The sequence below is a fragment of the Ostrea edulis genome, chromosome 9 (genome assembly GCF_947568905.1).
Source record: "Ostrea edulis chromosome 9, xbOstEdul1.1, whole genome shotgun sequence".
In the NCBI taxonomy this organism is placed as follows: domain Eukaryota; kingdom Metazoa; phylum Mollusca; class Bivalvia; order Ostreida; family Ostreidae; genus Ostrea; species Ostrea edulis.
Window position 1 is genome coordinate 62,596,650 of NC_079172.1, and position 25,388 is coordinate 62,622,037.

The window sequence follows — 25,388 nt, forward strand, 5'->3', positions numbered from 1 at the left end:
TTTAATAAAGAAAGTCACAAAATAGATACAAAATGAGTGTACCTTATTCATTACTGTTACCGAGCTTTCGTCGACTACAATCTCGAAATGCCGTGTTTCGCTGCGCTTGATGACGGTAAGGTCCACATTTTCTACGTGAGTAGTGTGATATTTGTTTATGAATTTTTTGCGCATACATGGTATGTCTCGGCTAGGAATAATGGAAACTTTCTCACCTATGTATGTAAAGACATATTAATCTCTATTTTTAAAAATGTAGAACACTTTTATCAAATGACAATGTTTGAAAACGCTTAGAGCCCCGATGTCAGAATTTCCTTTTCCAAGACATCAATATGTCAAATTCATTATCCTTTTTTAATAGTATGTACCATATTTTGTACCAGTTATCCATTTTGAATCCCCTATTACAATGGGATTTTGCTGCACTCTGTAATGTTTGAGTGGATGTCATGAGTGTGTGTCAAACAGAAATTTTAAGAGCATGGGATAAGGTGCTGCCATGTATTACTTCACTATCAAAGTTTAACCCAGTTGCCACAATGTTGAATTTATGCTGCAAAAAGGATTGGAAATTGCTCTGGTCAAAACACATTGTTTATTTGTCTACAGATGAAAGAGACATGAGGATTCCCCCTCACAAACTGAGAAAAAAAATAGTTATGGATCTTGTACATGTATAGTTTATTAATCACTATAGATTTCCAGCATCACAAGTCTGATTCCACTATATGCTTTCCATACTGTCAGGTTCATTCACCCCCTGTTTGAGCCACAGTATAATATTCCAAATACCTTGGCAATAAATAACATTATTTGACTAGTGTTTCATTTTTAGCGGAGTTGCGATGAAGTCGAACTCGGCTTATGATCTGATGAAGTGCCTTTGGGCGGGCAGGCGGACACGCATCAACATTTCATTTCCGCACCATAGCTCTTGAGCAAATTATAGGATCTCATTCAAACTTAGATGGACTGTCACCCTCAGTAAGATGAGGAAGCCTATCGATTCTGGGGTCACTAGGTCAAAGGTCAAGGTCACTGGCTATAAATAGACTGAAATTTGGAGAAAATTTTGTTTTCCGCACCATAGCTCCTGAACGAATTATAGGATCTCAATCAAACTTAGATCGATTAAGTAAGACAAGAAGCCTATCGATTCCGGGGTCACAAGGTCAAAGTCACAGTGGATATAAATAGACTGAAATTTGGAGAAAATTTTGTTTTCTGCACTATAATTTTTTAACAAATTATAGGATCTCAATTAAACTTAGTTGAATTATCGCCCTTGATGAGACAAAGAAGCCTATTGATTTTGGTCAAGGGTTAAAGGTCAAGGTCACAACGGATTTAAGTCGGCTGAAATTTATGTACGCAAAATTTTGCTCCCTGCTTGATAATTCTTGAAAACTTTTCTGCCGGTTCCCTCTATGCCCATTCCTTGCGCAACTCGGCTTGTGCATTTCCGATGCCCGACAATTTCTAATTTTTTTGCATTTCATTTATTTTAAGTTATTATACAATTATTTACCATTCCATTGATCCTCTACAGGACTGTAGTATACTCAGGTGACAGTTTAGCATATTGGACTACCTTTTCAAGTAATGAATCCTTAGAATTAGCTATAACTAGGATTAAACTTGAATGTATATATACAGGGGAAAAACTTCTTCATAACTGCAAGGCATTGATAACCATACTGATTTGAATGTTTGGACCATAATATGTGGTCACATTTTTCATGAGAATATAAAGGGGTGAAATTCTAGAAAACAACAACACGACTTCAGTTACTCGAGGAGCGTTGTGGTCCATGGGCCTTCCATTATCCATGTTTGCTGTTGTAACGCTTTGAAAAACAACAACAGTTGATTTGTATCTAAAATCATGATAATATTCAGTCATTTATCCCCCTACCCTTCCAGTACTATCTTTTCTAACTGAATTTCCACAATGTTCAACTCCCACGAGTACTTTAAGTACTTTGATTTTATCTACAACCTATCCTCATTCTTATGCATAAGTTTGGTGATAATTTGCCCAGTGGTTCTTGGGAAGAAGATTTTTTAGCAACCACTACTTTTGTTTGCATTTTCCTAATTATTTCCTCTTGTCAAAGGGTTACAGCCCTAGTTTTAGTACAAATGAAAGTCCTTGGGCCAAGGATACCCTGTGACAAATTTGACAAAAATTGGCCAAGGGGTTCTTGAGATATTGCCCCTTTTCCAAAAAGTTTATGCACACCGCACGCCAGACATATAGCCATATGATTAGCTCTTTGAGCCTTCGGCTCAGAAGACCTAACAAGAGAAAAGGTGAAGCTAACGAACAGAGATCAATCTCAATATTGTATTGTTAATAAATCCTATAAAGAATACAAAATCAAGAGAAAGGCAAAGCGAACCCCTGGAAACACTAGAGGTGGATCAGGTGTCTAGCAGGAGTAAGCATTCCCTGTCGATCGGTCACACCCGCCGTGAGTCATATATCTTGATCAGGTAAACGGAGTAATCCATAGTCAAATCGGGCATGCAAAGAACATTCTAACAATTGTTTAGAAACACGTAAGATAACATTCGACCTGAAGACCCAATAACAGATTCTATTTGCAAGTGTACATGTAGTTATTTTTGGGTAGCTTAGTGGTTACGGTTGGTTATTTCTGGGGTGTCGGGGTAGAGTAGTAGTCACGGTTTGTTATTTTTGGAGTGTCGGGGTAGCGTAGTGTTTATGGTTGGCTATATTTGGGGTGTCGGGGTAGCGTAGTGTTTATGGTTGGCGCCCCATCTAGGCATCTACAAGGCAATTGTGACCGGTCATATCTACAAGTAAGGTAGGAAGAGCTTTGCATGATAATTCTAAATGCCGAAAAATATTACCTTTATCATGCGTTGGCCATTAAAACGTGAGAGTTACAGGTATTTAGGATGAAACTTTAATTTGGTTATTTGCTTCAAGTCCCTTTAAGAAAGTTTTCATTCATATTGTGACGTCACCAGCTGTAGATGTAGTACCACAAAGTTAGACCTATGCTTAGCGTGGCTCATATTCACAAAATATCTTACGACTAAGATGAAAAAAATAATTGTCTGATAATCAAATACCGATCACAAGGTCATAAGTATGTATTCAACTTTTATAAACCATCGATGTACTTTACATATTGATTAAGAAAATCTACAAGAAATGAAAAATAAGGAAATTACACTGTTTGTAAATTTTGATCTTAGTCGTAAGATATTTTGTGAATAGGTGCCCACTGGGCCGTAGCAGTGAGAGTTCGTTAGTGTTACCAACGTCTGTCGCGACACAAAACCTACGATTTTAAGTTTATATCCGAAATACCCGTGATTCTAACTTCTATATGCTGAGCATTTGGCGAAGGAGCAATTACTGTCTTCGTTTTCCTCTTAAATTTGACATGGGCATGACACGAGCGGGGCTCGAACTTATGGACCCCTGGTTACGAAACGAACGCTGAGACTTTAAAATAAGACGCCTGTATAACGGTACATAATTACTAGATATAGAACCCTCACCACCTGAGTGTCATTATATCGTAATACTGTGTAACACACAACCAGTAGGTGTCGGCGTCCTTATGTGAGGGAATTATTCTCAAATGGTGCCAAAGAAATCGTCCTTACCTTAATTTGAACGGCTTTGATACCAGTCAGAAACACTAACTGGGCTGCAGTAATGAAATCGTTCTTACCTTAATTTGAACGGCTTTGATGCCAGTCAGAAACACTAACTGCGCTGCAGTAATGGCAAAACACAGGTTCTTATGTACACAGATTCTTTCTGAATTCAAGGAACTGATAAAATAAGATTGTCAATATCTCTGAGATCATAAAACTTCAAAATTGATTTCATGTAACATTCTTTTTATTATTTAGAAATTATATATATATATATATATATATATATATATATATATATATATAGTTGCATAGATAGATAGATAGAACGAACCCACGTCACGCAGGAAAAGATGGTGATTGCCATCATCTGCGTAACCAGGGATATATAAATCTATTTATAAAACTCACGTGACGCAGGAAAAAACCGTGATTGCCATCATCTGCGTAACCAGGGAGACGGTACATCCGACATACGTGATGACGCTGAGAGCTGTATCATGAATGCTGTCCATCTATAAATATAAAAAAAAATCTTCGCAGGTCAGCACTGACCAAGAGAAAAAGGTCTATCAATCCAACTCTAAATGCACTCTTGGGAATAGTTTTACCAAACTGTTTACATCAGAATATTTCACTACTTCACAATTCTAAGCAGTAAAAAAAATAACGACTTGAGGTATCCAATGTATAACGAAGGAGATTGAACAAAATTGTATTATCTAAATCAAGATTAATTTTCATTGTTGAATAATTATGGAAGTAAATAAAGTCAATGAAATTCACATGGCTGGTAAATGATCAGAAGCCGCTCTTTTTGCACTGAAGAATTTTTAGAAGTTATCCACCCTTGCTTAAAAAAATCTGATTTTCTAAAAATATGTGAGCAAAATAATTAATTTTATCTAATATTTTCATGAATTGAAAGTTTAAGTAGCCTTTTAACAAGAGAATTGTATGAAAATATAATTCCTTTTCAAAATCTTTTAATTAAAGAAATGCTCTTCCCATTGATTTCAATGTAAAATTCAAGACGTGGATTCGAAAAACTTGATCAAGAATGTATGATATCCTGTAATTTTACATGTTTAAATGTTAATGTTTAGATTCGACTGCGGAATGATTAAGGGGTGAATGGAGGTTTCCCATTCTCTCTCCAAAAGACGCGTTACGAAAGCTTCACTTACACCTCTCTCAACGCTTGGAATCACGTGACAATATAATCACATGATATAAACAGTCATTCTCGTTTCCTTTTCCATTAAAATTTCTGGCAACAGGCTCTTTTCATAGCCTACTGGCACTTTGTTAAGTACAACTTTACTATCTAGTTGTTTGTATCTTATTTTACAAGTTTTATCGTATTTTGTTTTACAATCTTTCTTACTTTTGATTCCATGTTTACAATAAAGCACCAAGTGAATGCTCTACATACATGCGAATATTACGATGAAGTTCCAAATTTAGGATCAGAAAAACAGCGATTCAGAAACATTTACAGTAAGCATCAATTTAATTACAACAAAAGCATTTCATAATACAACTAAATATTCAGTCCAAAGCATAAATGTTGGATATTAGAAACTTTTACAACATTTCTATAAAAAGTCGTTGACTGAGGTATAGTTCAAGCAGTGCACGGAACTCTGGGTAAACAATGGGAGGTTTTCCCTGCGATTTTCTTAAATTGTAATTATGAGTATCTGCATCGCGCATACAAGCCACCTCGACGTCCTGAAAACTTCAAAACCGGACATACTATTAGTACATACTATTAGTTCTTTTTATTACATGTAACTCACATTTTTCTGATGAATGTTCACGAGTAATGTACACACTATTTGTGTGTATGTGTTATACTACGCACCTTAGTACCATTTTGTGGTTAAGTGAAATAAATCAAATTAAAATTAAAAATTGAAATCGACACTGATTGAACATCAAAGCAAAATATTGCCGCTTCGGCTTAAACCCCTAAACAAACAGGTTACCCCCAACATCTAGCATGGATTCAAACACCTACATATTAGGAATCTTTGAACATCCAATGTACTTTATAGGTACCAGAGTTATGAAATATAAATTTGAAATTCACTAGAGTGTTACATGCCTTGTGACTTTTAATAAAGATTTGCACGATTTGGGGTTCAACTGCAACACGAGGGATATTCATATCCGTGTCTTCTGATCAGTCATTCAAAATATTACTTTGTTAATCACCACTTTGATTCTACGCACAAGTACTCGATAATTGATATCTAAATTATGCTGCAATTCGCCATTGATAATATCTACATGGTCTTTAATGATCCAATCTTTCAACAATATGTTGAAATTTTCATGGGTACGAATTGTGTTCCTTTATCAGCTGACATGTTTTTATACTCTTTCAAACATAATTTATTCTAAAGCTTCTAAAATTACCAGCAGAATTCCCATCTTCACTTGTCAAGGGTTATTGATTCGTTACCTCGCACTAACCTTTGACATCAGTCGCTATATAAAAGATGGGCTCACTAGACCATTACACAATCCACTATGAATAAAACATCCAATGAAATCACTGCATCTTGTTATGGTGTACATGGATACAAATGACACGATCTCATACTGCTGTATTGATAAACACGCGCAATTGTAATATTTACACCACTAATTACGTTTATTGATAGTAGATCAAGTTTGGAAACCTTTTGCTTAAGACAATATTGCTTAAACGATTGAAATAGCCATAACTGTAAGTATCAATACACGTATTTTTATTTGAATCTCTCGCTTCGCGTTGTTATAAATAAAACCGCATTCTCATTGGTTTCCACTCTTTTGTGGAAAAATCAGATCGAGCCCAACTTTTTGATAGTCACTGATGTCAAGGGTTAGTGCAAGGTAACGAATCAATTATTCCAATGTTATTCATTACAATTGTTTTGATTGGACAAAAATAAAGCTAATCGAGAATTTACACATCAATAAATCTAAAAATGCTACGTATTCATACGCACCTGAAAACAAACAACATAGTGCGGGGAAACTATTCAGATTTTTGAAGTTGATAATACAGGGAAGGAATTGGAATTATAAGAATCAAACATTCTTTCTGAAGAATTTATCGATGTGTAAACTTTGGACATTTTACACACAAATTAAACTTAACATAAAAGTACTTCGCACTTTTATTCAGTTTGCGAGTAAAATATCCGGAGTTTACACATCGATAAATTCTTCAAAAAGAATGTTTAATCCTATAATAACCCTTGACTTGTGAAGATGAAGAATTCCTTGCTGTGGCCTTTAATTCAACATTTAGTTACTATTATATCGATGACGCTTTATCTGTTTCGGAAATAACGATCTGATTTACTAATAAAACCTGTCATTAGGTAAAATGCTAACTGACAGGAGGCCGTTCTTTATACACTGATTTTGACTACGGATTACTCAGTTTTCCGGATCGAGACATAGAGTTCACGGTGGGTGTGACCCATCAACATGGAATGCTTACTCCTCCTATGTACCTGATCCCACCTCTGGTATATTCAGGGGTTTGTATTTGCCATACCGTCAATTTTATATTCTTTATAGGAGTTATGAAATTGATCACTGTTTGTTATCTTCACCTTTTTACCCTATCAACAATATTTATTTTCATACATATGTCCATTCGATGTATCCCAATGAAATCGAAATAAAAGACACCACGGAATCATCCACATCAGCTTCATACTTAGACATTTTATTGAAACAAGAGGTACTGTGAGCAATGCTCACTAAGAATACCCCCCGCTTACCCCAATCTCCCAAAGGGTGTTGGTAATAGGTAAAACTTCAGTATTATGATCCAAAAGGTATCTAGGAACACAGCATCTCCATGCGATGCAAAAAGCCATTAAAGAATTTAAATGGAAACCATATTGCTACTTCGATGTCCAGTGCGCATGACCTTTGACCTTTTGACCCCAAAATTGATAGGGAACATTTTCATCCCATGGGTAGTCCATATGTATGATATGGTGACTGTAGGTGGAAAGGATAACGCTTTAGAGCCTGGAAACCATACTGCTACTTCGATGTCCAGTGCGCTAGACCTTTGACCTTTTGACCCCAAAATCGATAGGGAATATCTTCATCCCATGGGTAGTCCATATGTATGATATGGTGACTGTAGGTGGAAAGGATAATGCTTTAGAGCCCGGAAACCATTGCGTCTACAGACGGACGGACGGACGGACGGACAGACAGACAGACGGACAACCCGATTCCAGTATACCCCCCCCCCACAACTTGTTGCGGGGGGTATAACTAACAACTAAACTTTATGACAAACGGGATGACTTCAGCTTCTCCATCCTCAACTTCCCATATCTATGTAGCAATATTCCATTATTATCTGCATACGGTGTTTACATAATCTATGTCTTTCAATTGATTTGATACGCGAGAGCACGTTATGCAGATGATCAATTTTTGAGTCAAGACAAGCTATAGAGAAATAAATTGATGTTATGGGGGATTCAACAGTTTCGTTTGAAGTTTCACAAATCCCATGGTTGTTATATTGATCTTATTTGCAAATACATTCTGTCATTTGATCGAATGTTGTCTGGCGTGTTTCATACCATTGTTAGGCCGTTCTATACATGCTGATTTTGAATACGGATTACTCTGTTTAACTGATGAACATATAAGGCTGACAGCAGGTGTGACCAGTCAACAGGGAATGTTTACTCCCCCTAGGTACCTGATCCCAGCTTTGGTGTGTCCAGAGGTCCGTGTTTGCCCGACTCTTAATTATATGTAATATAATTTATATAATTATATGTAATATAATTTATATCATTATATAATTATATGTTTTATTTCATTGTTGAGATTGATCACTGTTCGTTATATTTTCACTTGTTATCTACTTCGTTAACAATGGTATACGTTAACATGTTTGTCTATAGGAAATGCTATTAACAGTTTACCTCGAAATCTTTTACTTGCATAAGGATAGCGAAGTTAGTCGTGTGATTGCAATAGCAGGAGGTGTTTGTAACTGATGTGCGGAGCACTGAACACCCATTATAACTCCAGGATCTGAAATAACCAAGATTCATAAATATCTCAATGTGTGTAGAGTATAGATTAAAAGTACACAAACATAACAAACAATCATAAATATCTCAATGGGTGTCATTCATACACAAATATAACGAAGATTTATAAATAGCTCAATGTTTGTATTTTGCTATTACATATGTAACATAATTAATGCAAAACACAGGACAAATAAGCATAAATATATCAATGTATGTATAGTGTTGATGACATCAATGAGATACAAACATGATATTGCACATGTTCAAGGAACCTGTATTCAGACAGTAGCAGTATAAATTGTCTGTGAGTGTATACAGAGAGTAGCAGTATAAATTGTCTGTGAGTGTATACAGAGAGTAGCAGTATAAATTATCTGTGAGTGTATCCAGAGAGTAGCAGTATAAATTATCTGTGAGTGTACACAGAGAGTAACAGTATAAATTATCTGTGAGTGTATACAGAGAGTAGCAGTATAAATTGTCTGTGAGTGTATACAGAGAGTAGCAGTATAAATTGTCTGTGAGTGTATACAGAGAGTAGCAGTATAAATTGTCTGTGAGTGTATACAGAGAGTAGCAGTATAAATTATCTGTGAGTGTATCCAGAGAGTAGCAGTATAAATTATCTGTGAGTGTACACAGAGAGTAACAGTATAAATTATCTGTGAGTGTATACAGAGAGTAGCAGTATAAATTATCTGTGAGTGTATACAGAGAGTAGCAGTATAAATTGTCTGTGAGTGTATACAGAGAGTAGCAGTATACATTGTTTGTGAGTGTATACAGAGAGTAGCAGTATAAATTGTCTGTGAGTGTATACAGAGAGTAGCAGTATAAATTGTCTGTAAGTGTATACAGAGAGCAGTAGTATAAATTGTCTGTGAGTGTATACAGAGAGTAGCAGTATAAATTGTCTGTGAGTGCAGACAGACTGTAGCAGTATAAATTGTCTGTGAGTGCAGACAGACTGTAGCAGTATAAATTATATGTGAGTGCAGACAGACTGTACCAGTATAAATTATCTGTGAGTGCAGACACAGAGTAGCAGTATAAATTATCTGTGAGTGCAGACAGACTGTAGCAGTATAAATTGTCTGTGAGTGCAGACAGACTGTAGCAGTATAAATTATCTGTGAGTGCAGACAGACTGTAGCAGTATAACTTATCTGTGAGTGCAGACAGACTGTAGCAGTATAAATTATCTGTGAGTGCAGACACAGAGTAGCAGTATAAATTATCTGTGAGTGCAGACAGACTGTAGCAGTATAAATTATCTGTGAGTGTAGACAGACTGTAGCAGTATAAATTATCTGTGAGTGCAGACAGACTGTAGCAGTATAAATTATCTGTGAGTGCAGACAAACTGTAGCAGTATAAATTATCTGTGAGTGCAGACAGACTCTGTGAGTGCAGACAGACTGTAGCAGTATAAATTATCTGTGAGTGCAGACAGACTGTAGCAGTATAAATTATCTGTGAGTGCAGACAGACTGTAGCAGTATAAATTATCTGTGAGTGCAGACAGACTGTAGCAGTATAAATTATCTGTGAGTGCCGACAGACTGTAGCAGTATAAATTATCTGTGAGTGCACTCACCCTGTATGTACGTCTATGTAGCCGCACACGACAGTCCCATTGTTTGTGTTATTTCGGTAACGATTCTGAAGAAGAATTATCATTGTTCATATAAGTACGGTAGATGGTCATTGAATGATAATCATCACTCTTGTTTTAAATAAATATATGGTCGTTATAACGATCTAGTTTGCCAATAAAACCTATCGTTGTGTCAAATGCTGTCTGACGTGTTTCAGACCAATTGTTAGGCACATTGATTTTAACCACGGATTAATCCGTTTTCCTGATCAAGATCTCAGGCTCAGGGCGGGTATGACCGGTCGACAGGAGATGCTTACTCCTTCTAGGCACCTGATACCACCTCTGGTATATCCAGGGGTCCGAGATTGCACAACTCTCTATTTTTTAGTTTTGCTTATAGAAGTTATGAAACTGATCACTGCACTGTTCGTTATCCTCACCTTTCATGTAACAAAATCGGAAAATATTAAATGTATACTCAAACTCCCTCTGAATCACACACACACACACACACATTATAAACTGTAAATCTTACAGTAATAAAGAACTCGAACTTGAATTTACCTGTATAAGCCATGCGTAATGAGAAAGTGTAAATGTGTGTTCCAGATTCAAATACGCCCCTTCCTGGAAGGCAGAAAGTGACAGCACTGGACTTATTCTCATCATGCCATCCTGTACATTTCTGGAAGAAAGTGTGTCTCACAAATGAGAAATTTTTTGTTTTAAATTGAAAACTAGTATTACTTAATATTGACTTTAGAAACAAAAACATACTGTGCATCCACAGGTGCTTGTGGACAGGACTTCCGGTACCCCCCTTCTTTTATTTTTAAATGTTCAATTCCTTGGGTATTTCGGACGTATTTTTGATAAAATATGTAACTTCAGAGGTTATCTATTTCAATGGAATACACAAATCTCGCATAGAAACTGTTTTTAAAAATGTCATATCACCGATCATAATATATGAACAAGGTGTGCAACTCAGCCAGCGACATGTTGAAAAAATCTACACCTCGCTGAGAAATCCTATCGAAAAATCACCAATAATGCATATACCAACTGAAAAGAACGGTCATTCTAAATCTACTGATGATTCGTGGATTAAATGCATCGCTATTTGGTGCGCAATAACTACTTCACACCGCTCAATTTCATCGTTTTAACCTCGCTACTTCTCATTTCTGACTATAACGAACGGAAGTTGTGATGTTGGAATATTTCTGTCGCAGCCAACTATTTTTAGAACGAGAAAACCCGAGACGAGGTCTTCCGAATACCATTAGGTACACGAAAAGGGAAGAGAATACCGATCATAGTAATCAAGTCTAGCCAAAGAGGGTCATACATGTAATTTCATTTAACTGGTCAAGCCGGTTGTGGAAAGACTAGCACATCCACAAATATAATTAAAAACCTCATAGTGTTGGGTAGGTAATTTATCATGGAAATCAGAAAGAACCATGAAAGCACAATATATTGACAATGTTCCATATTTCAGTTATAAGGCTAACTATATAGCATTGGCTAACATTCGGTTTTTTTAAAAGAAACAAAATAGTTTATCAAGCCCCTTACATTTGATCAGATCCAAATTCGATTAAAAATATAAAAAGGAAGGGGGGAGGGGGTAACAAATTAATTGATAAAGGAATGTTAAAACTTTATGTTATAACTTAAATATAAGATTAAACAAATATCAACAACCAGCACTTGTGCATGCATCGCACACATATTTTGTGTATAGTTCACATCATGATAAAAAAAAAACTACCCGCTTCTACCCCTACCCCACTCCCAATATCATTTTAGATAATTATAATCAAACATCGATCTGTTCAGTATGACCTAATCACAGAGGTTCAGGCCCCCACCCTTCTCCGAAGAACATACATGATTCGACTTTTTGGTTGAAACTCTCTACTGCTTATCAGCAATGTCTTGCAAACACAATAAAGTCAACTCATGTAGGTTATTGGGGGGGGGGGGGGGGGGGGGGGGGGCATTATGTCAACACCATTATGATCCAAATCATATCGTATAGGGTTAAGAGTTTACAATGATAATATATTTGGATATATTAAAAGTGGTATGGTTCCAAATAATGTGTAAGTGTGCATGTCTTTAAAGTCTTTCCACAAACGATTTGAAATATTTTGATCGGTATTCTCTTTCCTTTTCCTGTAGCTAATGGTATTCGGAAGACTTCGTCCCGGGTTTTCTCGTTCTAAAAATAGTTGGCTGCGACAGAAATATTCCAACATCACAACTTCCGTTCGTTATAGTCAGAAATGAGAAGTAGCGAGGTTAAAACGATGAAATTGAGCGGTGTGAAGTAGTTATTGCGCACCAAATAGCGATGCATTTAATCCACGAATCATCAGTAGATTTAGAATGACCGTTCTTTTCAGTTGGTATATGCATTATTGGTGTTTTTTCGATAGGATTTCTCAGCGAGGTGTAGATTTTTTCAACATGTCGCTGGCTGAGTTGCACACCTTGTTCATATATTATGATCGATGATATGACATTTTTAAAAACAGTTTCTATGCGAGATTTGTGTATTCCATTGAAATAGATAAACTCTGAAGTTACATATTTTATCAAAAATACGTCCGAAATACCCAAGGAATTGAACATTTAAAAATAAAAGAAGGGGGGTACCGGAAGTCCTGTCCACAAGCACCTGTGTGTGCATCAAGTTTTTTTGTGAGCGAAATTTTCATTGTAAATGGTTTTGTCTCGAGCCAGACACTGTCATAATGCATAGGGTTTACATATATATATATATTGTAACATCCGTGATGCTACTCAGCGCAATCTCATTTCAGATTGGTGAGTCGTAAAGAAATGTAGCGGGAATAAATGTAGCCGGGAGATGTAGCGCGAATTGAAGTTGTTATGCATTACCATGATTCCTCAGTTTGGATGAAAGAATGCAAAGTTTAAATTCGAGTCCAGCTCAACTCTGATTCTTTTTTTTCAAAATAAGCAGAATAAACATATTGAACATATACTAGTATTTATCAATACATATGTGATTTGATAAAAAGCAACTGCTTAAGTTTAATTTTTGTTTTCCAAAAATTAATATGCAATTATGTTTAAATTTAGCTTGGAATTTTGTTATATTGATTTTCATTTAAAGACATATATTTACCCCGTCGTTCTGTTGTCTGTTATATTCTTGTCAATAATGATGATGATAATCGTAATATTCCCTGTAATTAAGAATGGAGTACATTGTTTTGTACTAAGTGTATATATTTGACAGATGGCAATTTACACATCTTATTTAACGAATGCATTGTTTCATATCATGTTTGCTGAACTTCTTAATGTTCTATAATAATTTACAGCCAATGTCTTTTCCCATTCTTTGCTGATGGAATAAGATATAGATTCACCAAAGTGTATCTACTTTCATGACTTCGCACCTCGATATCATGAATTTCTATTTGAATCAATGGAGATAATCAAATCTCAACATTGTAATTCATGTTTTCCATATAAGTAGTAAGGTTTGAAAGTCAAATAATATACCAATTTTCTTTCGTTTCGGTAAATTTCAATTTCTCAAAATACAACACCAAACGTACTTATACCTCCAGGATAATCATGAATAACTACATCCTCATGAATAGAAGCGTTTCCCTGGTGACCTTTCGAGAAGGTTGTTTTCTTCCCACTAAGTGTAATATAGGAACTTTTTTTCCACGCTTTGGTTTGTAGTCGCAGCTCTGGGACATAAAGAGTAACATGTTCTCAGCAATAACACATGAAATTGCTTTGAATTATTTATCTCTTGTAAAAGCGACGACGTTCATTTGTTATTTTTATCAAATTTTGATTTGATTCCAAATAACAGGTACTTTTTTCTTCTTTAAAAGCGTCAATTTTTTTTAAATTATTTATTTTTATGGCAAATAAATTCTTCATGTTAAAAGTTAATAATTGGAAATTGAGCACACCAAGCACAGCGTAATAAGACTGCGCCAAAAAACAGTGTCTACTGGGATCTACACAGCGTAATAAGACTGCACCAAAAACACTGTCTATTGGGATCTATCAAAGTCCTGAATTTCAATTTGCTCTTGATTATCTAATGTGTAAGTTGTGATGAAAGCAATCAAAACACTTAGTTTAGATACCTATATTCTCTCTATTTTCGACATACACCCTGTCGTAATGGCAGGTGGTGGTCAAATCTTGCTCAATTTTTTCAAGAGCAGACGACATCTCCATAATGCGGTTAACACTGGCCTGCAAAAGTATATTGTAAAGTTTGAATCTTCACACAGTTTATTAGGTCCTCTATTTATTGATGAATTAGCATACAAGTACAGGACGTGACGTATCACTCTATATATAAGTGAAATGTATGTCGTTACGCATAATATAATGAAGTTTATATCACTACCTGTAGATTTAAAGTAGTAGATGCAGTCTCGTTTAAAGTCAGCATGTTCGCAAATTCTATGGTCGTTATAATGATCTAGTTTGCCAATAAAACCTATCAATGTGTAAAAAGCTATCTGACGAGTTTCAAACTGATTGTTAGGCAGTTCTTGGCACATAGATTTGACGACGGATTACTCCGTTTACCTGATCAAGATATAGGGCTCATGGTGGGTGTGACCGGTCGACGCTTACTACTCTTCTGCACCTGATCCCACCTCTGGTGTGTCAAGGGGTTCGTGTTTGCCCAACTATCTATTTTGTATTACTTATAATAAAGACTTATGAGATTGATCACTGTTTGTGTTCCTTACGTGTAAAAAGTTAAGTCTACAGCACCACGTGTATATATAGAGTCAAAATCAATCAATCTATCTATCTATCTATCTATCTATCTATCTATCTATCTATCTATATATATATATATATATATATATATATATATATATATATATATATATATATATATCTTAACATCGTAATGAATATGATGATGTGCAAATCAGTAGATATCTAAGGTTTATATCACTAGAAATAGATGTCAAGTCAATATCACTAGATGTTTGATATATAAACTCTATATTACTGGATGCAATTATGAAATCTACATTACTAAATGTATATGTGAATTTAAATGTATATCTATTACTTTCAATTTGACTAAATATCCAAAATGAAAGTACAGCTGTAGAAAAATATAAACAAATCCTAAGAACAGCTGTTGAGGGAGCACTCACATATTGTCCGTTCTCCGCAGTGATGGATAAGATGGCGTTATAAATGTCCAAATACACCTGAAAGAGCAAGACCAACTCTTAACATTAAAATAGGATACATCATTTAATCAACAAATCGTCAAAAGGCTCGACATTGCACCCGTTATATTTCCTATTTTCTAAAGTTTAACAATCATGAAACATCCCATTGCTGTTGTAGACCACAATGAATGATACAAACTCCGTCTTAGCCGATGTTAATCAATTTTATCATTTTGTAACTACGGAAAATGTACCTTTACACGTTCCGAAAGATTTGTGGCACGAGTTATCTCCCCTATATAACTGATAATACCAGACGAATTCCCAGGCAGATCTTTCAGACATTCTTTTCTTGCAATTTCGGGCATCCTCCCCAGGCACTGAAATAAGATTAAGCGTCATAACGTACTGACAATTATTCTATTTCATAGTCATTTTTCTTTACACCCCAGATGAAACTTTGAAGTATAGTTTTTCCTGTTCCGTCATTACGACAACTGTTATAAGGGATGTTTGTATACAATATAATTGATCGAGGCCCCATATCCCAATAATAACGGTAGACAGAACGTGGAATAGCAAATGCAATACAGGCTTGAAGGGGTCCTCTATACAAATGTATCCAAATCATGCGAGTGCTCATTTCACCGAAGATCGTACAGATGTAGTGTTCGAGAATCGGAAGAAATTTACAATCGATTATATCATCGAATCAGAGGTATCCTTTCGATTCATAATCGATCATAATCGAGATTATACAATGAATTCAATTTAGCTATTTCATTCATGCAAACGAATAAATCACACACTGGTGTTACTTATTGCATTTGTTTAGAATTATTAAATAACAAGAAGGCAACCATTTTATTTTCACCTTTAATTTCTAAATGAATATTTTCTTAACTGAACCATCAGCGTTTTGACTTTTGGTTTCGTCTGTTTTATCAGTTTCATGGCCATGATATTTGTCAAGATGGAATTGTAAGTTCCAATGCCAAAGAAGGCAACAGTTTTATTTTCACCTTTAATTTCTAAATGAATTTTTCCTTAACTGAACCATTAACGTTTCGATTTTTGGTTTTGTCCGCTTTATCAATTTCATGGCCATGATATTTGTCAAGATGGAATTGTAAGTTCTAATGCAAATATAAATATATGTATACAAGAAAAACATAAGAAACTTCATACACCTGGTTTTGGAATAGAAATGACACATGTATATTCGATAAAATTAATTTGAACTAAAACAAACAAGGTTGACCACAGTTTTATCTGTAAAGGTCCACCATGTTAACAACTAATCATCTCAGCCAGTTTCGTCGAGGCTGGATATTTAGACCGAATCTCGTCCAAATATCCAGCCTCGAGGAATCTCGCTGAAATTAGTAAACAACTCTGAGCGTAGCGAACCTCAGTGGTTGTTGTTTAACTTGTAGACATTTACAAATAAACTGCCGATTCCCGTAGTTTCCATATCTGTTTGCTAGGCGATCCTTCGTTTTTCTTCTTATATACAAAATACTTCCAGACAACAGAACGCATTGCACCGGAATACGGATAGATGTCTGCGTTGTCGGACATTGCGCACTATTAAATTTTAGAGTTATCGCCCCTTCCAAAAATTAACAAAAGAAAAGAAACAGAGATTAAAACCGAAACAGTAAGTGTTTACCAACCATCGATGTTAGATTTCAGCCATCGATTGTCGCCATCGGTAGCAGTCTAGCGACGATTTTTCGATGGTCGGCGACTATCGCTGAATCACTAATATGAAGGGTATTATGATCGATTGATTATATATTGTTTAATATCCCACTCGAGAATATTTCAGTCATATGAAAAAGTCACCATTGCCGATGATGGGCTGCAAATGTTAGGTCTATGATCGGAGCTTACGGCCTTTGAGCAGGGAGGGATCTTTATCGTGCCACACCTGCTGTGACACGGGACCTCGGTTTTTGCAGTCTCATTCGAAGGAAATAAAGTTAACTCACAGTTAAATAAAAATGTTATTTAAAAAAATTGTAATAGTTTCAATTACTTATTTAGTATCTGACGTATATTTCTGCTAGGCGCCTTATCCCACCTCCGTGTTTGTCCAACTCTCTATTTTATATTCCTTATACGATATTGATCACTTGATGCTTATAGGAGTTATGAGATTGAACACTGTTTGTTATTTTCATCTTTCATCACTGTTCATTATCTTCACCTTTCTTTCTATCTTCAAAATATCTATTGTGATATAAGATACGTCTTCAATAGTAAAGTTGTATAATGTTTCTCGGCCCTCTCGAGAATTTTTCAATCATATGGGGCCTCCGTGGTCGAGTGGTTAGAGCATCGCGCTCAAAATCACACGGCCTCTCACCTCTGTCGGCGCGGGTTTGAATCCCGCTCGCGCCGGTAAGTGAGAAAGTTTCCCAGTTTACTTTCGGAAGGTCGGTGGTCTCTTCCCAGGTACATTGTATCTGGGTTCTCTCTTCCACCAATAAAAAACTGGGCGCCACCAGATAACCGAAAAAGTGTTGAGTGTGGCGGAAAACATCAATCAACCATATGGAGACGTCACCATAGCCGGTGAATGGCTGCAAAAAGGCCTATGCTTGGTGTTTACGGCCTTTGAACAGGAAGGGATTTTTATCGTGCCATAGTTGCTGTGACGCGGGACCTTGATTTTTGCGGTCTCATCTGAAGGACCGCCCCATTCAGTCGCCTTTTACAACAAGCAAGGGTACCGATGATCTATTCCAACTCGGATCCTCACAGGATTCAATAGTAAAGGAATTGACTTGAATGATAACATAACTTGGCTGAAGTGACTTATCTTTAGTATCCCCCCCCCCTCTGGTGTGTACGGAGGCTTGTATTTGCCCTACTCTTAATTTGTATTCTTTATGCGATTGATGAAATTGATCATTGTTCCTTACCTTCACTTTGCATGTGAATTAAATGGCGAAGATAACGAACAGTGATCAATCTCATAACTTTAAAGAATACAAAAGTCAAGAGTTGGACAAACACGGACCGTTGGACATACCAAAGGTATATATATATTAAACACTAGAATTCAACAACACGCAACATCCAAAGTATCAAATCTAATAGTAGATACGAGGTCAAATAAATAAGGATATAAAAAGCACTAAAGATGACCAACGGCACGAACAACACCATCACACATAACAACATAGATTAGATTTCTGCGGACCAAAACACATTAAAGAAGCGTTAGGATATATGCCTTTGGGGGATTATTGTAATTGCAATTATCATACTTGGCAATCGTTCCTTTCCCTGTCGATTCAATTTCCTAGGGCTTTTAGAAATAAATGTTTTCTAAAAGTAATTAGGACTAAGAAATCTGTCTGCTTCCGATTACATATATGGCATCTACTTTTATGGTTCTACTGCAGACATAATTAAGCATAACACATTAAAATTATCGTGATTATACAGAAAGGTCCCTTCGCATTTTTGTTTTAACAAAACAGATAAATTTCTACTGAATAAAGAAAGAGAGGTAATGCTGATATATGGCTGGCATTGTCTGGCAGGCAATCACTGAAACAAGTCGGGGAGGGGGTGTTTATTTTAAGTCTCACTTGATTCTCGGAAAGCAAACTCCGAGCAATTTTTCTGTTCACTGTTGGTTTTCTTGGTAATCGTTGTTATTTCAAATGGTTCACCATTTCTATGAAATCAAGGTAGCTACCCCTCATGTTACTTATCAATATTAATCGTTCAAAGTAGGAAAACTGCTTTAATGTCCACATAAAATAATTTAGATTTAATCAATAACCAAATAAAATGTAAATGTTACCACCTTTTTAAAGATATCAAACATACATAAACAGCATATCAGCATAAGAAAATCGCAAATGTTTGTTAAACATCATGAAAAAGTAAATAAAGACTGGTAAAAGTGACACATCATTATTATCATCAATTTAAAAAAAACTGTTACAATAATTGTCTGTTTTTAATGTAGATAATTTTTTAATTTTTTTTTTTATTTGCAAAATTTAGTATTTGATAATGACATTCATACATACATTCACACACATAGTTAGTTATAATAACATAATAAGGTTGACAGTACCAAGTAAAGAGAGGAAAGGCATTAATCAAAAATATTTTTCCATACAGCCCAGATTGTACTGAATTTTTTAAAATTACAGTTTTTTGAAAATATACAATGTTCAATTTCATATTTCATCTTAATATATTGTAATACACCCTCAAAAGATGGTGATCTGTTTTGTTTGCAACATAAAAATATATATTGCTTGGTATATAAAATTATGAAATTTATTACTTTGTTGGAATTTTGTAATGGACAATCACCAAAAATAATATTAAAAACATTGAAACCAATTCTATTTGTTGTTCTCTCATAAATATGTAAGCTTAGTTGGTTCCACAAAGTTCCTATTTTGTCGCAAAACACAAAAATATGTTCAATGTTTTCAGAGCTGTGTCCACAAAATGAGCAAATATCATTATCCACAACTTTGATTTTTTTAAAGTAACTTTTAACAGGTATAATTCTATGTAGAATTCTGTATTGCAACCATTGTGCTGCTGAATCTGACGTTAATTTAAAACATATTTCAAAAACTTCCTTGGTAATGATATCTCTATAGCCCCTCAAAAATGGACATGAATTCCATTTAGCAATTGAAGTCGGAATTTCTTCTTTATAAGTAATGTTCTTATATATATAATTTGTGCATTTCTTATGCAATAGTATATCTTCATAGTGAAAAGGTGTGGATGGACCATTAACATATTTTCTCAACTCTTTCGACACACATAATTTTTTTTCCATCGTAGAAATATAATTTATAATACTGTTGTATTGCATAAAACAAACATGATCAATATCAAATTTTTTTTTCAAATCTATCCATTGTTAGAAAAACACCGTTAGAGTCTACAAAATCATTGACTGTCTTGACACCTTTTTCATACCACTTTTTTACAAACACATATGATTTGCCAACTTTAACTTTTGAATTGTACCATATTGGAACATTTACAAAATTCATTTGTGTCCGAGAATTCAATGTCAAGTGTAAACTCATTACCTTCATCCATGAAGTAAAAACATCAGTCCAAAATGGATTAAAAGTATTTTTTAGCAGACAATATATATATTCATCCCCAAAATCTAAGATTTTATTCACCACTCCTTTTCCATAAGAAGCTTCAAAAATGTTCATCCAGGATGGGTTGCATGTTGATACTTTTTGAATCCATGAGCACTTTAAAGATATTATGAAATTATTTATATTGGTCATGTTAAGCCCACCCAACATGCATTTTTGAGTAACCGTTACTCTTTTAACTTTATCACATTTTGCTTTCCATATAAATCTAAAGAGTTCCTGTGTTAATGAGTTTATGATTTCTTGACTGGGATTTGGTAGTGCAGAAAATAGGTGATTAAGTTTTGGGAGGAGAAGCGTTTTAATGACTGTGACTCTTCCTATGGGTGTTAAAATCCTTCTACTCCACTGCTTTATCATTGCATGAATAGTAGGAATCTGAGGACTAAAATTTAATTCTACAATTTTTTCTAGATCAACTGAAAAATGTATTCCTAGGATAGTGAAGCTTGTGGATCCCCAGTCTAGTTTCCATCTTGGGTGATGATAGACATCAGTAGAAATTTTTTTTGCTCCGATCCATATAATTTTTGTTTTGGAGCTGTTTATTTTTAATCCTGATAGCTTTGAGAAGAATTCTAGGGTTTCCAAAGCATTAAAAAGTGATTTATCTGAGCCATCAAGGGTCAAAGATGTATCATCCGCGTACTGAGACATTTTATGTTCTTTATCATTGATAACTATACCTTTAATATTTTTATTTTGTTTAATCAAAATAGCAAGTACTTCTGCACATAGAATAAATAAGTATGGGGCAATAGGGTCACCCTGACGGCACCCTCTCTGAATGTCGAATTGTTCAGAGAGCTTTCCACATTGTAGAACTGAGGCTTTGATATTGGTATTTAGAATTTTAACCCAAGTAATTACATTGTTACCGAAGCCAAAGAAATCTAAGACCTTATATATAAACGACCATGATATTGAGTCAAATGCCTTCTCAAAATCTATAAGCATAAGCAAGCCTGGTAAATTATGTTTTTCTGTATATGCCATGAGGTCATATATAAATCTAGTATTTTCCCCTATATATCTACCTTTTATGAAGCCAGTTTGTGTATTAGAAATAAGATAATCTAAAGTACTTTTAATTTTTTGGCTAATACAGCCTGATATTAATTTATATAACACATTAAGTAGAGTGATAGGCCGCCAATTCTTAAGGAATTGCCTTGGTTTATCACCCTTTGGTAAACAAGAAATGATACAACAAGTCTCTGTGAGACTGGTAAATATCCTTGCCTAAAGATTTGATTAATAGCACCAGTAATATAAGCCTTAAGATCATTCCAAAAAAATTAAAAAAAATTCTGTTGTAAATCTATCACTGCCTGGAGACTTATTGTTTTTCATTTCTTTAAGCACTTGAAAGATTTCACGCTCACCAATATCTTTTTCTAGATCCATGGAAGTTTTTTGATCAAGTCTAGGTAATTTTGTTAAAGTTAATATATCATTCAGGTCCATATTGATCAAATCAGAGTCGTAATTCTTATATAGGTTTTCATAAAACTGTTTGATTTCTTTCAGAATATCTGATTGATTATAAATAATCCCATTATCTTGGGTTTCTATTTTTTTTAATTGTCTTATTTAAATAGTTTCTTGCCTCTAGATGACAAAAATATTTTGTGGGTTTTTCCCCTTCTTCAATCCATTTGGCTCTAGAACGCACAAAGTGACCTTTTAATTTTTCCTTTCTTATATTTTCCAATTGTTTTTGTTTTTCTTCCAATACCCCAAGCTCCTCTGAGTCATTGGTTTCGATTTCATTGATTTCTTCTATCAAACTGGATTCTAAAGTGTTTCTTTCTCGTTTTTTGTAAGATGAGAAAGAAATTGTCATTCCACGTATTTCCATAAGTAAGGTTTCTAGAAATAAAGCATCATCAAGCTCAGAATTCTCATCTTGAGAGTCATGGGAATATTGTGTTTTTACTAATTGAATATGTTGTTTTACCTTTTCAACAAAGACTTTATCATATAAAAGTAGGTTATTGAACTTCCATAAACCCCGCCCTCTCTCAAATGTGTTAAATCTGAACTCGATGATTACTATTGAATGGTCAGATCTATAACCAGATCTAATTGAACAGTCTTCAGTGATATTGGTAAAGTTTTCTGAGATTAAGATATAGTCCAGGCGTGCTTGCTTAAATGGTTTTTTTTTCCTCCATGTATACAATTTATTACATGGTTTGAGAACTCGCATATAGTCTACTAAATGTAAATCATTCATGACCTCAATAAGCATATCCTTTGCCTTGGGATTATTTACATGACAATAATTTTGAGTATCCAGAGCTTGATCCAAAGCTATATTAAAATCTCCACACAATAAGAAGTAATCATTATCGAAATCTATAAAACATTCTCGTACTTTTTCATAAAACTCTGGACAATCAACATTAGGTCCATATATGTTAACTAATGTTGTTCTATTGTTATTAATACTTAAATCAATTGCTAATAAGTTTCCATTGGAGTCCTTCTTTTCTTTGTGTAATTCAAGTTCAAAATTATTGTTAAAAAGTATTGCAACACCTCTGGAGTTGGAAGAAAAAGAATTAAAAACACATTTGTATCCCCATTGTGCTTCTATGCAAGCCTCTATATCACGTGTGAAATGAGTGTCTTGTAAGCATACAATAGAAAATCCTTTTGTTTTATAAAAATTTAAAACATCTTGCCTTTTGGATGGAGTAGAAAGCCCCTGACAGTTTATAGTAACCACCTTTACAGTATCAACCATATTGTAGATAATTGATCACTTATAAAAAAAATAAACATTTTCATCATCGAATCGTTTACCAAATGTTTGATTGTACCCCGTGAATGAAGTTCCTTTAAAGTATGCTTGAATAAAGAGTTTGCCAAAAACAGATGACGTCACAAGAGGATCGCCTGGTTGATCAGAAAGCGCAACATCTAAAGTCTATTTTAATTTTGTGAACCTGAATGCAATATCGAAGAAGGAATTCTGAGAAAGTAAAGTACATGCATGTTTGCAGGTCGCTTTCCCACACATATATGGCTGTCACTCCGAGGGTGCTAACTATAGACGTACGAAACACAGAGTTATACAATACCTGTAGTATCGCCATCACAGAGTTATACAATACCTGTAGTATCGCCATCACATTTATACAATACCTGTAGTATCGCCATCACAGAGTTATACAATACCTGTAGTATCACCATCACAGCTATACAATACCTGTAGTATCGCCATCACAGTTATACAATACCTGTAGTATCGCCATCACAGTTATACAATACCTGTAGTATCGCCATCACAGAGTTATACAATACCTGTAGTATCGCCATCACAGTTATACAATACCTGTAGTATCGCCATCACAGAGTTATACAATACCAGTAGTATCACCATCACAGTTATACAATACCTGTAGTATCGCCATCACAGAGTTATACAATACCTGTATTATCACCATCACAGAGTTATACAATACCTGTAGTATCGCCATCACAGAGTTATACAATACCTGTAGTATCGTCATCACAGAGTTATACAATACCTGTAGTATCGCCATCACAGAGTTATACAATACCTGTAGTATCGCCATCACAGAGTTATACAATACCTGTAGTATCGTCATCACAGAGTTATACAATACCTGTAGTATCGCCATCACATTTATACAATACCTGTAGTATCGCCATCACAGAGTTATACAATACCTGTAGTATCACCATCACAGCTATACAATACCTGTAGTATCACCATCACAGAGTTATACAATACCAGTAGTATCACCATCACAGAGTTATACAATACCTGTAGTATCGCCATCACAGAGTTATACAATACCTGTAGTATCGCCATCACAGAGTTATACAATACCTGTAGTATCGCCATCACAGTTGTACAATACTTGTAGTATCGCCATCACAGTTATACAATACCTGTAGTATCGCCATCACAGTTATACAATACCTGTAGTATCGTCATCACAGTTATACAATACCAGTAGTATCACCATCACAGAGTTATACAATACCTGTAGTATCGCCATCACAGAGTTATACAATACCTGTAGTATCGCCATCACAGAGTTATACAATACCTGTAGTATCGCCATCACAGTTGTACAATACTTGTAGTATCGCCATCACAGTTATACAATACCTGTAGTATCACCATCACAGTTATACAATACCTGTAGTATCGCCATCACAGAGTTATACAATACCTGTAGTATCGCCATCACAGAGTTATACAATACCTGTAGTATCGCCATCACAGCTATACAATACCTGTAGTATCGCCATCACAGAGTTATACAATACCTGTAGTATCGTCATCACAGAGTTATACAATACCTGTAGTATCGTCATCACAGAGTTATACAATACCTGTAGTATCGTCATCACAGAGTTATACAATACCTGTAGTATCGTCATCACAGAGTTATACAATACCTGTAGTATCGTCATCACAGAGTTATACAATACCTGTAGTATCGTCATCACAGAGTTATACAATACCTGTAGTATCGTCATCACAGAGTTATACAATACCTGTAGTATCGCCATCACAGAGTTATACAATACCTGTAGTATCGCCATCACAGTTATACAATACCTGTAGTATCGCCATCACAGAGTTATACAATACCTGTAGTATCACCATCACAGAGTTATACAATACCTG

At 35.1% G+C, this 25,388-nt stretch overlaps 1 protein-coding gene across 1 annotated transcript in view; it reads right to left on the reverse strand.

The window, feature by feature from the left end:
- LOC125658642 (latrophilin Cirl-like) overlaps positions 1-25,388 on the reverse strand; it is a 60,432-nt gene that overhangs the window by 24,155 nt on the left and 10,889 nt on the right. The window contains exons 10-18 of the mRNA XM_056150812.1: positions 15,797-15,922; positions 15,522-15,578; positions 14,478-14,589; positions 13,487-13,547; positions 10,888-11,008; positions 10,321-10,385; positions 8,610-8,721; positions 4,054-4,157; positions 3,717-3,819 (exon numbers count right to left, since the gene is read on the reverse strand). Of these exons, the coding sequence (XP_056006787.1) occupies positions 3,717-3,819; positions 4,054-4,157; positions 8,610-8,721; positions 10,321-10,385; positions 10,888-11,008; positions 13,487-13,547; positions 14,478-14,589; positions 15,522-15,578; positions 15,797-15,922 (861 nt within the window). The remainder of the gene's footprint in view (positions 1-3,716; positions 3,820-4,053; positions 4,158-8,609; positions 8,722-10,320; positions 10,386-10,887; positions 11,009-13,486; positions 13,548-14,477; positions 14,590-15,521; positions 15,579-15,796; positions 15,923-25,388) is intronic.